We start from the raw sequence: 12,591 nt of genomic DNA on the forward strand, positions 1-12,591 counted from the left end.
TGAATGGCACTGCATTGTTTTTATTTTAAGTGTCTTTACACAATGAATGATGTTGGAATGCAAGTTGTTATACATTTTACACAAAATACATTGACAACATTACTTGCTTGATTTGCCTTATAAAACTGTTTCTGAAGGTTTTTCACTTACTCCTAATTTACAGTGACTTCTACAATAGGGTAGAAATTAAACAATTAACAAAATATAAACACCACAGAAAATCCAAATCGGACTTCTGGAATTTTAAAAATACACAAGCCTGATGGACAATACAAGTTTTTTGTTGGCTTTTTTTTTTTTTAAATAACATGGAACAGTGAGACAGAGAGGTCGGACTTTGAGTGATTTTAATACCTGAAGAGATACATAAATATCATGCCTGTGAAGGCAAGATAAACAAAACTCATTTTCCTACCTTTTTAATATATATTATTCCTGCCTCTGGAACAAGGACCTGCCTGCAGGATCCCATTTTGCAACTTGAAGCTGGTGGCAGGAAGGGCTCACGAGCTGGCACAATACGGAGTTGAGAACTACCATGTCCATGCAAATTCATGACCGTTACTTTTGCTCTCCGCCGTCAATCAAGTGAAAACACTTTAGAAAATTCAATAAGCACGTCATGTAGAATTGAAACACACTAAAATGAATTTGAAAAAGGTCAGTTTCTGAATGATTTATATATATGAACATCAGCAGCCTGGTTTGTTCACAAATAATTTTATTCCTTTAAATAGAAAAAAGAAGAATCTGTCTAGTCTAAAAAAAGGTTGGTTATAAAATAGCATAAAAGCATAGGAGCATGAGTCATTATACTGAGGCATATTCTCCTCCTACTAAAACACTTAACACAAGATCACAAAATTAAAGATCTGTATTCTAAAAGATGCATCCTAGTCTCAAAAGTAGCAGATGCTCTGTCAGACAGACAGGATGCCACGCAGAAAAAGTCTTAATGAAAAACAGCAAACAAGGGCTGAATCTGCATAAAAACTGGCTAAGCCAGACAACTGATTGTCTTAAAAAAAATACAAAACAGACTGGAGAAGTTTAGGAGCACAAGTTAAAAGTTAACCCTAGATGTTTTATCTCCTAACATAACTTAGTCATAACATAACAGTCACTGAATTTATTTATAAATGGAGGCCATCTCTAGGACTGTGGAGGAACAAACGTCACCAGATTTTCAGAGAGGATCAGAGACAACACATTCAATAGCTGAATCTGTATTTCACTCTACTATTGTCATTCACTCCTCATTAGGTGTCAGTGCAAACCATCGTACCTATCAGTGTACCATCACAGGCAGCAGCAGCAGTGTTGGTGACAGACTCAGAGTCTGTCTTCTCAGCAGTGTGTGGCTCTTCCTCCTGCATTCTTCTCTGTGTAGTTAGCAAAACTACCGGAATTTAGTTCCATACGTGTATTTGTGCCTCATGTCAAATTAAAAGCACATACTTGGCATTTCTGAGAAAAGCAAAAATTAATCTTCACCTCAGAAGATTACTAGCTAGGGAGGAATTTTAGGATAAAGAGTATGTTTCACTTGCATTTAACACTATATTATCCGGAAGCTGTTGTACCAGTACAGATCAGCTTTTAATTGCTATACAATGAACTTTCCTGAATCCAATCGTGACAGTAAGATATTATTTCAGCACTTGGTACATCACACTGTACAATATAAAGGAAAGAGTAACATCTTAAAAACAAAACAAGAACACAACCAGACTTCCTATTTTTCACTATTTCAAGTCAGGTGGATTTGCTACACTTGGGGGACTAGTCCCTAAAATTAAAGTGCTTTTCAAAGCATTGGCATCCAGAATCTTGAACATGAGAGACAACTACAAGTAAAATCTGTTGTCGCTATACATAACATATAGCAGCAGTACAGACATCAACACACGTACTCATTAAGTGTCTGATTTTTGATACTATCTTGAGCATCACACAATTTAACAGTGCATAGTACCCCCTACCTCCAGTGTACAATCAAATGCTTTAGGTTCATTCAGTATTCTTGCAGGTGGTTCTGGACGCCTTGTCTGCATGATCTTCTGTTTGGGATTTTTTATTTCATCTTCCTCTTCTGTCTCACTTTCACAGACATGGACAACTACACTAGGAGTTGATTCTGTTCCTGCATGAAGCTCATACTTCTCCCCTGAAGAGCAGCAAACAAAAATCATGCTAAGAACATCCCCAAAGAAAAGCAGCAAGCGACTTTATCTTAAAAAGTCCTTAATATCTGCAGTAACACAACCAAATATTTATTGATTCCCATCTCATCTTTAATTTGCTCAACTGCCACACTTCATCAGATCTGCTAAATGTTTTTAAATAGTCTATCTGTTATGCTGTACTTTGAATACAATCAATCTTTTAATTGATATTTAAGGATTTATTGATTTTTAATTAATTTTTAATTGGTAATTAAAGGAAGGAAGGGATGTAAAAAGCTATCGTGAAACACTGAAGACATGAGAATACAAGCAGACTACAAATTTAAGTGATACCATTTATGCTGTACATTTATATGTCATTTGTAAATGAAAAGCTACAAAAACATACAAAAACATTAAGCCTCCCTCTTCCCTGCTTTTCACAGAAAGCAAACAGCATGTTTCCTAGGAAGGTTTATAAAGGAGTTTGACAATTAAACACAAAAAGTATGTATTAGCATCCTTAATGAGGTTAATTCCTCCTTAAGGAGCTGCCCACCTGCAAAAGACTGAACTTTTCATTCCTCTTCTTGTCTGTTACTTAACACTGAGACTATGACAAAATTCAATAAATGGGTGTGATGGAGCTCGTACCACACAATCCGGTTCTACGCTATACTTTCAATCAGTTAACAGATTAAGTAAATAAAGTGATGGATCATTTTATTCAAGTAAGAAACCTCACATAAGAGAGACTCAGTTTCTTCTCACAGGAAGAAACGTAAGTAGATAAAATCCCTCGATAACTATTTTTGCATTTAGGTGACACAACAAAAGCAGGTACATATTCCTACCTGGTCCCAACTTGGAGACAGCACAAAGCAAGTCATAGTTTATCAGGGGAGTTGCATCTTCACTCTGTTTCCATCCAACTGGTGGAGACGCAGGTGGGGAGATCAGGAACTGTTTAACAGGTTGTGGAGGAAGGAGGTAGGACTTGTCACCCATTTCACTGGATACCTGTACCTGAAGACAAAAGCCAGGAGATACAGAATGACAAATATTAATTCTCTTTTTATTTAGTATACTTCCCCAATAATACATGCCCATTCTCTGTATTAGCAATGCTTAATTCAGCCTTAACAATAAAAGTAGTACAGCTTCTGTCAGCTCTCTTGGTACGACACCTCGGAGAAACGCTGCAGTTAAGAACTTGGCCTACATAAGCACTGACAACGTAGCTGCGTATGACACACACAGGTTGCTAATCCAACAAGAAGATGCCTGTAAAGCGCCTATTATAGAGAGATCTTTGGACCCACTTATTTCCTTTCAGCACATTTCTGTCTGTGTATGGGGGAAGGTGGTTTGTGTCACAACATAGCGACTGTTCCGTACCAATCACAACTCTGTGAGCTCAGGCTGAAAAGCAAAACCGACTCCTAAAGCATCAATTTCTCAAAGAGTGAAAGTAATACATCTCAGTGTAGAGGAAGGAGGTTGAAGGTAACTTCAGATATTTATCACAAATGAAACTCATCGGCAAACGTGGAATAAGAAGAAACAGGGACATGTACAACATCTCAGTGTTCCACAGTACCTGTGCAAAGTACAGCTTCAGCTTTTTTCCATTGAAATCAGTTTCATGCAGTTCTATCCGTGCTCTTGCTGCTGCCTCTGGATTGCTGAAGTTGATCCTTACTCTTCTAAAGCTTTTAAACAACTGGAATGTAACTTGATTATCGTAGACTGTGAAAAGTGCTTCAAATCTTTCCTAGAGACGAAGTACAAAGATTCTCCAAACACAAAATGAACACTTTCACTCAAGGAAAACACATTGCCCTTCCACTTTCCTCTCCCAAATCCCATTCTTTTCCTTAATCACCTAAACCTGCACCTCCCATACTTCCCTCAGTTACTCCAACTTACAAATCTGTATTCAGTGCAGCACTGCTTTGCCTCACCATTTAAATCTGAATTCTAAGAGCGCATTGATGTGAACAAGCCCATAAAACTCTTAATGGACAAACTGCCACCTAGTGACAGTTACTCAAAAGTGCAGGTGTCAACAAAAATACCGATCACTGCACGTGACTTTCACCCAAGCATCTGAAAAATACTATGTAAATCAGCTTAGTTTATCTAATATAAAGATCGAGTACTGAGTGCTTAAGGAAAATGTCAACATTCTCAGGATGAATGAATGTCCACTTTGGAAGAGAAAAAAAAAAAAAATCTATTATTACTAAACACTTGTTCACAAAAGTGGAAAACTGAAAAAATCATGTTTGTTTTACTGAATATGGAATCTTATCCCCAAGCTCTCTAATAGATAACTGCATTGTTACGAAATTCTATCTGTTTTAATTTACTAGTTCTCTGATCTACAGGAGGCCTAATTTGCAGATATTTCTTTTTTCCCCTAGCATAAATGCACTAGGAAATCTCCTAGTGTAAATTTTCATTCACTGTAAAAAGCCAGATTAAAAGCAATAGATGAGATCTATGCAAGCAATCTCTTTTCAATGTTATTTACTGTGTTCTGATAATATTCAGTTATTCAGAGAGATCTACATAAGCAAATAAGCAGAAAAGGAATACTTTTTCATTAAGAAATGAAATTTCCAATAACAATAGTTAAGTTGCTGGATTCCAACAGACACTGATCTCTTTACAAAAATCCTGTTCGATACCTTCATTCCTCTAACAATAATTATAGGATGAGGGGCTTTCATTTTAAATAGGACTGAAGAAATTCTTCAGATGACACCCATGTTAGTTTTAACAAAAATATTATTTTCTTGCGCAATTCTCTCCAATGTGTACAACATCAAAGTCTTTATTAAAATAATCACAAAACCTGCTCCTTCTGCACACTGACCAAAATTTGTACTTGACAAACACAAAGCTGCAATCCAGTGGATCACCCCTGCAATTGAAAATTATGAAGACAGTGCTCCAATCGCGACATTACCCTCAAAAATGTGAATGTTTGAGAATGAAAAAACATGGACTTTATCTGAAATTTTTACCTTTTGCTGTTTGAACTAAACTTGAAAAAAACTTATAGACGCTATGCAAAAGACGAAAGTATTACAAGATATAAGCCAAGTTAGACACCTTACAGTTTTTCTGTAAACATACCGTTTTTAACCTGCCACACTTGAAGTGGAAACTGATGGCATTAGATTCAACAACTTAACAGTCAATTCAACACGAACTGTTAATGTTTAAGTGTTGCTTTAACAAATCAGCAGCAAAAACAGAAATATAGCTAGAAAATGCCCCAAAACCGGATGAAAATCAGAGCAGAATGCTTTGTAAGAATATGCAGATTTCAAATAAATACTGTCTTTTTAGCCTTTTCTGTTCACCAGAATATTAATCATCGCTCACTCCATACGAAGTTTCACAAACAAAAACGCGGAGCATAAAGGATTTGTGCCTACGTGCTGAACCAGGCAATCTATTCTTTACAGTTGTGACTACTAACACAAATAAGGGAAAAGAAAGATGGATTTTGATACCCTGCTTGCAAGTGCTGCTAGCTTTGCTAGTGTTACCAAATGAACTAAAAGAGCGTTGGGCAGAAAAATCGGAATTGCCACCAAAAACCCCGACCCCCAAAACCACCATAAACTTTCAAATTGCTTTCTTTTCGGGCACAGACAGGACAATTTCCTTATGTTTCATGAACTGTTTGCTGTGCGCTCAGGCTTTAAAAGAAGATGTAGGCAGAAGTAAATCAAGCCACTGAAACGTGTGTCCAGGGTTAAGCTGAATTTCATAAAACAGATCAAATCCATATAATACATCAAAGCACCTCTATTCTTCCAAGCACTGGGAAGAAGCCTGCGTAGTAAGTGTTCAACTTAGAGATATGATATATAATTCTGACCTATTCTAAACTAGTGTCTTGCCTAGGACGATCAGCTTAGATGAGCTCGTTGATGGTACAACGAGGACACTTTACAAACTATTTTTGAAATGACAAATTTTAAATTTAAAATTTACAGGTGGTTTAATGTGGTAACTAATTATCCCAGCATCGTTAGAGAAAAGGCTAGCACATCTCCCTTGATACACCTTGTATGCACGGATGTTCTGTGGGAACACTTTCACGGAAAAAAGCAGATGTGCATTAAAATGACAAATCACATGTATACATGTGCAAAACAATTTAGCAAGGCACTATTTCCAGTGCACACTTTGTATACCAGACACACGACAGATTGCTGTTCCTGTAGCACCAGAGTTAAATGAGTCCAGTGCATTATTTAATGTTCCATTGATTACCTGATGCTTTACTACCTTCTTCCAAGGGCAGTAACCACTGAAACAAATTGAGTGCTCCCTGCTTACAGAAGTCTTTTGAACTAGAAGCTGATCTAGTAGAAACAGTAACAATTTAAATTAGTCATCAGCAAGTTAAAAATTTATCTGGAAAGGGAGATGTCATCTTGCATTTTTTAATTAGATGACATTTGATTTACATACTCTTATGCATTGCCTGTTTTGTTTTCCACTAAAAACAGCATCAATATACAAGGCTAGAAATGAACTCGGGGACTGAGCTAGCAACAACTCATGAAGAGAAGCATTTAACACCAGGCATATAAATAATGGCTAGTGAACTGTATTTCTCTATAAATCATGGGAAAGAAAAAAATAAAGCACATCTGAAAATAAGCCACTAAAGACTCCACAGCCTTTTCTGGCACTTGTCTTTGTACCCATAGGAATACAATTACAAGGAAGAACAACAGCTCTCATGTCATATCGTCGCCTCTACCCAAAAGGGGATCTGTAAGCTGCTTTACATATTGTTTATGTGACACCACGTGCACGTTCTCAAAAAACTACCATTCCTTTTACTTTGACTGTACTATGTCCATTTGTCAGAAGCACTGGTTTAGGAATTCAGCTCATAGCAAGTATTTGAACGATGGACTGAAATCTAAGTACACAATTTAGCAACTCTTGAGGCACAGAGCAGCATTTCCTATCTGACACCACACCTTTCCCTCAGACATTGAAAACTGTAGGTTTTGGAAGTACTTTTGGAAACTGAAACTGCAAAAGAAGCTGCAGACCAAAGCTTTCATAGCAGTCCTCCCTATTTCCCCTCACTTGTGTGGTGTATGTATTATTCCTGGTGCTCTTGGAAGCAAAAGGAAGGTTCAAATTTGACTGAATACAAATGTTAGCAAGCCGGAGATTTATTTTATTATAAGGTCTTAAGCCACTTTCAAGGTGTTCTCTTAGCTCAAGTTAGAACACACATACTGCAAATTTATAATGCTCTTTTAACAGAATCCTTGCCTTGAAATAAAACATTTAAATCTGCCCTTGGCTTTGGCAGCTCAGATAAACAGGGGGAAAAAGATAAAATCAGAAGTTTTTCACGGGAGAAGCACTGTGTATCTCTATATTCAAATGCCAGAACAGTGCAATATTATCTGCTCTTTGGTAACTGCACTCGTTCTGATCTGAGCTTACCAGGTAAATACTTCGGGTTGTTTTTTCCCCCCAATTATAATAGGCAGTAATACACTGAAAAAACAGACAAAAATGTTCAACGGATGTACAATACTACACCCCAAATATGCCTCTCTCTACCTTACCTTTTCTTCCTGTACCTCAAACACAGCTTCGTGAACACTGCAAGCAAAGAGTGAGGTAGGCAAGTCACTTAAATCCATCATCTCTTCCAAATCATCTTCATTTTCTCCAAAAATCATCTGTTCTTCCTCTTCTTGGTCACTGCTGTAGAGGTCTGACTGGCTGTCACTCCAGGACTTCATAGTATCTCTGAGCATCGTTCACCCAAAGCAACTCTTATGTTCCAGTTTCTAGTAGGGATCTGCCATTCCAAAAAACAAAACCAAAACAGAATGTGAAGCTACTACATCTTCTTGCTTTGACCGTTCTTTAAGGCAAATAATTTTACAAAAAAGAACAGAAATCAACATGAAAGTTGTTCTCTCATCCACAAAACAGAAGCACTGTATCCCATTTCTGTAGATGGGATAAAGACTCTGCTGTTCAACCTGTGAGAAGATAAAAGTCACTCAGTCAAGCAAAAGAAATTTCTCCTCCCTTTACTCTGACATAAATCAAGAACTCCAATACTGTTCTAGAAGCTTTTCTCCATGACACACTTCTCAGTTAATAGCAATTTCTTATTTAATAACTTAAATTACTTCCCAAGTAATCAGAGTAGTTTTCTGATATTTGAAGAAATATCTTTATTTCATCAATGGGAACACGTGTGCAGCAAAGTTAAATCCCAAAGCCTCTCCAAGCCAGTGGCAGATACAGGAACAAAACCCAAGATCCCCTAACGTAAGGAGATCTCCTTCTCCTAAGCACTGGAGAATGCCTTTCCTATAGGTAAGAGTATCTACAGCCTTGAGTAAAAACATCAACAAAGAAAAAAAAAATGCAAACAAGCAAGAGACTAAATAGAAGAGTTTAGATAAACTAGTTTTTACGCAATAAAAAAATATTTTAATGGAGTGTGTACCTTTTGCCACCTGTCACTGCAAAAATCACGAGGAGGTTATCACACCACTGTATATTCTAATGAAAACAACACAAAACATATAACTGTACTATATCTAGATTTGGAGGGGGTGTTAATTTGCGACATAACACTAAGTAAAGGTAAGTAAATGTATTATGTTTCATTGGCAATGATCTCATTTGAGTATTTGCTTAACTAGCTTATTCTTTTGAAGCAGTCACTGAAAAATTCCATCAACTGAAACCAATGTGCATTAAAAAATGGATTAAAAAAAATAATCCATAATAAATCCATGCTCACTCATGGGAAAAGGTTTAAGACAAGTTTTCTCATTAACAACACCCAAGCACTCTCAACACTTCGTGCTTAAGGAGAAATAGCATGTGAAAATGCGGAAAAAAGATTTAGTACCTATTTTAAGTATTTATAAACTGCTTAGAGACACACACACAAGGTGTGATGCTAATTTAAATGAGTTAAATCAATGTAACCTCAGCGTGGACACATAAAAGCTGTCTGAGGCAACGTGTGCCCATGCACATAACTGCACCCGTTCACTGTCACACCTTTAGTCAAACCATTACCAAGCCATGCATAGACCTGGCGGAATTTTCCCAGGACAGCAAGTTTCAAGATTTTCACGGGAAACGCTCCTCGGCATCACAGAAAGACAGACGTAAATGCAAGAAAACATGTAGCTGGTGAAAACCTAATTTTTTGTGCTTGCTGATTCATGCAAAAAGGAAAGAGAAAAGGAGAAGAAAATACGCCAACACAGTAAAAACAAAAGCCACCATCTGGCTTGGCAGCACAGACTCCAAGAGTTCTGGGCTAATCGATCCAACATGCGACAGGACACAGGCACCTACAATCAAGCCAAGCTACGTGCAGACAGAATCAAGAGCAACATGCTGGCCTTAGCCTGGGTTCGGTCCTACCTCCCCAAGCATCCCCATCAGAGAGGAGTACAGATCACAGTAAGAAACACCTAACCCACACAGGACTTCTCCAAAAACCTGGTTTTCTGACAAATCAAAGAACGATGAGACTTGCAAACAAGGCAAGAGAGCAAAACTGGCACAGAAAAAGGAGAGTTTGGGAATGCTGACAAGAAAATTCAAAGACTTAAATTAACGGTAAGACAGGAAGTAAGGTAACATACAGATCAACATAAAATTTGTTCAATTTTTCACCACACTATGAAGAGCTTTAAAAAGTTCAGGCTGGCTGAGCCTCACACACTACAGAATGAAGTCAAAGCAGCAGACTGGAGGAAGGCAAAAGCATCAAGAAAATAAGATTAACGGAATGCACAATTACTGTGACTTACACTGTGCCTGCGGTAGTACTCCTCTCTTCATTCTGTTAGTACTGTGGAATCAGACATCACAATTAAAATGAGAGGGAATTTAACCCATAGATTATCAACTGAATCCATTACTCCCCCTTTAAAGCTGTTACCATCTATTATGTCATTTAAGGAGCTGCAATCTGCAGGTTAGTAACAGCAAACACTGCAGCGACCACTGAGATGTTCCTCCATTTGGTATGTTACCACAGAGGAACAGCACTTTGGAAAAAAATGAGCAAAGAGATGGACAAAATGAGAGCAGATCTGGGGTTTTATTTATACAAATAAGACGTCTGAACTCTGTACTTCTGGCTAATATTCTGTACAATGAGATTTTGTATAGGCTCGAATAGAAAGCTTTTACATGCCAATGAGACAAGTATGCAAGAATCTGTTTGAAAAGAAAATAAAACTGATACTGTTAAAAAGAGCAATACAAGATACTTTCTAAAATATGAACTTAAAAGACATAAAGAATGCATTGTGGGGAAAAAAAAATATCCCAGTTTCTCCTTCTTTTGCCAGATTTGGTTAAAGTAATTCAGAGAATGAAAATTAAGTTTAAAGTTCCAACATGAGGAGGTTCCGAAGCTCTGAAACTGTTATTTTGTATTCTGAAAAGACATCCACGTTATTTCAATTTCTGTTTGGTGTAACAAAATAGGGCAATTTTGTAAATGAAAAGGTGACACCATACAAAAGACAAAGCAGTTAAAGGCAAGAATGACAGCCAGGTAAACAATACAATTCAGGAAAGGTCTTTGCCAAAACAACTTAGGAATTGGAGAGGGATCAATAACAACCGAAATGTTTGCAAACAATGCCAGGAGCTCAGATATCACAGAATACCACATACACTGGGAGAGAGGATGGGAAGAAAAAAGGGAAAAAAGCCAACCAAAAAGCCACAAGACCTAGCTTCTTTGACAATTTAATTTATATAACATTAAACAATTCAAGAAACCTATGAAGTTGACAGAGATAAAGTGACAGCTGCAAGGTCACTATGATTTTCACCATACACGAACTAGTCAACAGACATAAGCCAAACTGTCTAGTTAGCATCCTCACATTAAAGAAATTAAACCTGCAGTTCCGACATCTTCAGTCCTCTGTGTCCCGATTCATTTCATCCGGTTCCATGTGAAACGGGCAATACCTGTGTACTCCCACCTTCAAAATGCACAGAGGAAAGCAAACCACCGCAGCAGGACTGCTCAGAAACAGAGCTGAGCTGGCAGCCCTGGCAACCCGGCACTGTGGGCCTGTCTTCTGTTCACCACAAAAGATCTTCCCTGTAAACCTTTGACAGTGCAAATACCCTTGATATAAGGAAAATACTGCTTTTTGCTCAACAATTTGTGGTAGTATGAAACACATCAAATTCTGCATAGGCATGCATTACTGCACAGAAGAGATGCTGCTCTTCAGATTTGTGAAGAAGTTTAAGAATCCCGATGGAAAACACACAAACCTGTCTAGGCACACTGTAACCAGCTCTGCAAACAGCCTCACTGGCTTCAAGTTTCATTATATATGAATTCATCATGTTGCAACATTTAAATACAGCAACAAAACGTTTTACTGGAAGATATTTTCTGCTCTGTAAAAAGGCAGCAGGTCTCAAATGATGCGTGTAAACGATACTGGAGAGCTGGGGCAGTCTAAACATCCCCATTGCCATGAAGTAGATTACATTTTTTTTCCTCAACTAGTAACAAAAATTGAATTACCAGAAATCATCTTGTTCCTTTAGAGAACAAGAGTAGGAACTCATACACTAAGAAGCTGCAGAAGACAATGTAGTTATTCCCTTGAATTCCTGCAAACAGTCTGCAGGGAAAATGATTTAATAGAAGCAACCTTAGTCAACGTTAAGGAAATATTTCAGCAACAAGATCAACAGTTGTGTATAATTTACAGTAGAGTATTTCTTGCTAGTATGAAAACAAAATCTGAAAAGCTTCTGTAGAGAGCACTGAACTGCAAAAGTTGCATCAATTATGTTTTTTAAAAAATAAAAACGCATCACAATTCTAATTTTTTTAATCGTAAACCTACATGGTTAATTCTGGTTTTTTTCACGGATTGTTTTGCCTGGCTTCACCCAAATCAGTATCAAAACACCATGGTTACTGAGCAATGCAAGAATATATAATAGCTTCCCTGAAATAAGGATGAGACAGGTAAGACTGATGTATGAATGCTAATTAAGAAGTACTGTTGGAAACAGTACTGTACAGACTAGGTAGAATTATTTTATTGTGCAATTATCAGAAAGCAACAAAATCAGAAGAAATACTCCAAACTTGACAGGTACATGGATGGGATTATCAGTGCAACAGCCAAACTGCTCTGCTTCAATCTCCCCTAAACAAAAAGGGAATTACTTCACTTACCTCCTTGGAAGGGTGAGAAGTACCTATTTATAAAATGGTCTGATATGAATGGAAATACACACATGCTAGTCGTTTATTACAATCGGCTAATTCTTACAGTAATATTAACTGCAATAAATAACCGAAAATTATAAGCAAATTCATTGTGTA

The 12,591-nt window shown here is 37.3% G+C and overlaps 2 protein-coding genes across 4 annotated transcripts in view; both read right to left on the reverse strand.

Annotated features, from left to right (window-relative positions):
• RCAN3 (RCAN family member 3) lies at nt 1-8,001 on the reverse strand. Its single transcript, XM_074894734.1, has 4 exons — nt 7,790-8,001; nt 3,766-3,939; nt 3,020-3,191; nt 1-2,167 (listed from the first exon to the last, which is right to left on the reverse strand). The coding sequence occupies exons 1-4, from the start codon at nt 7,982-7,984 to the stop codon at nt 1,959-1,961; spliced, it is 750 nt and encodes a 249-aa protein (XP_074750835.1). The 5' UTR covers nt 7,985-8,001; the 3' UTR covers nt 1-1,958.
• The window catches only part of NIPAL3 (NIPA like domain containing 3), a 24,410-nt gene continuing 19,739 nt past the window's right edge, over nt 7,921-12,591 (reverse strand). For all 3 annotated transcript variants that reach the window (XM_074894733.1, XM_074894730.1, XM_074894732.1), the window contains exon 13: nt 7,921-8,028. In XM_074894733.1, coding sequence (XP_074750834.1) covers nt 8,004-8,028 — 25 coding nt within the window. In that variant the 3' untranslated portion in view covers nt 7,921-8,003. The remainder of the gene's footprint in view (nt 8,029-12,591) is intronic.

This window comes from Strix uralensis, chromosome 25 (genome assembly GCF_047716275.1).
Source record: "Strix uralensis isolate ZFMK-TIS-50842 chromosome 25, bStrUra1, whole genome shotgun sequence".
In the NCBI taxonomy this organism is placed as follows: Eukaryota; Metazoa; Chordata; class Aves; order Strigiformes; family Strigidae; genus Strix; species Strix uralensis.

What these genes read in the sequence shown, in the direction of transcription:
- RCAN3 (XM_074894734.1), bottom strand. Translation starts at nt 7,984, where the DNA reads ATGCTCAGAGATACTATGAAGTCCTGGAGTGACAGCCAGTCAGACCTC. An exon ending in TTGAGGTACAGGAAGAAAAG is followed by an intron (nt 3,940 to 7,789) that starts GTAAGGTAGAGA and finishes CTTCGTCTCTAG; the next exon opens with GAAAGATTTGAAGCACTTTT. An exon ending in TGTCTCCAAGTTGGGACCAG is followed by an intron (nt 2,168 to 3,019) that starts GTAGGAATATGT and finishes GCTGCTCTTCAG; the next exon opens with GGGAGAAGTATGAGCTTCAT.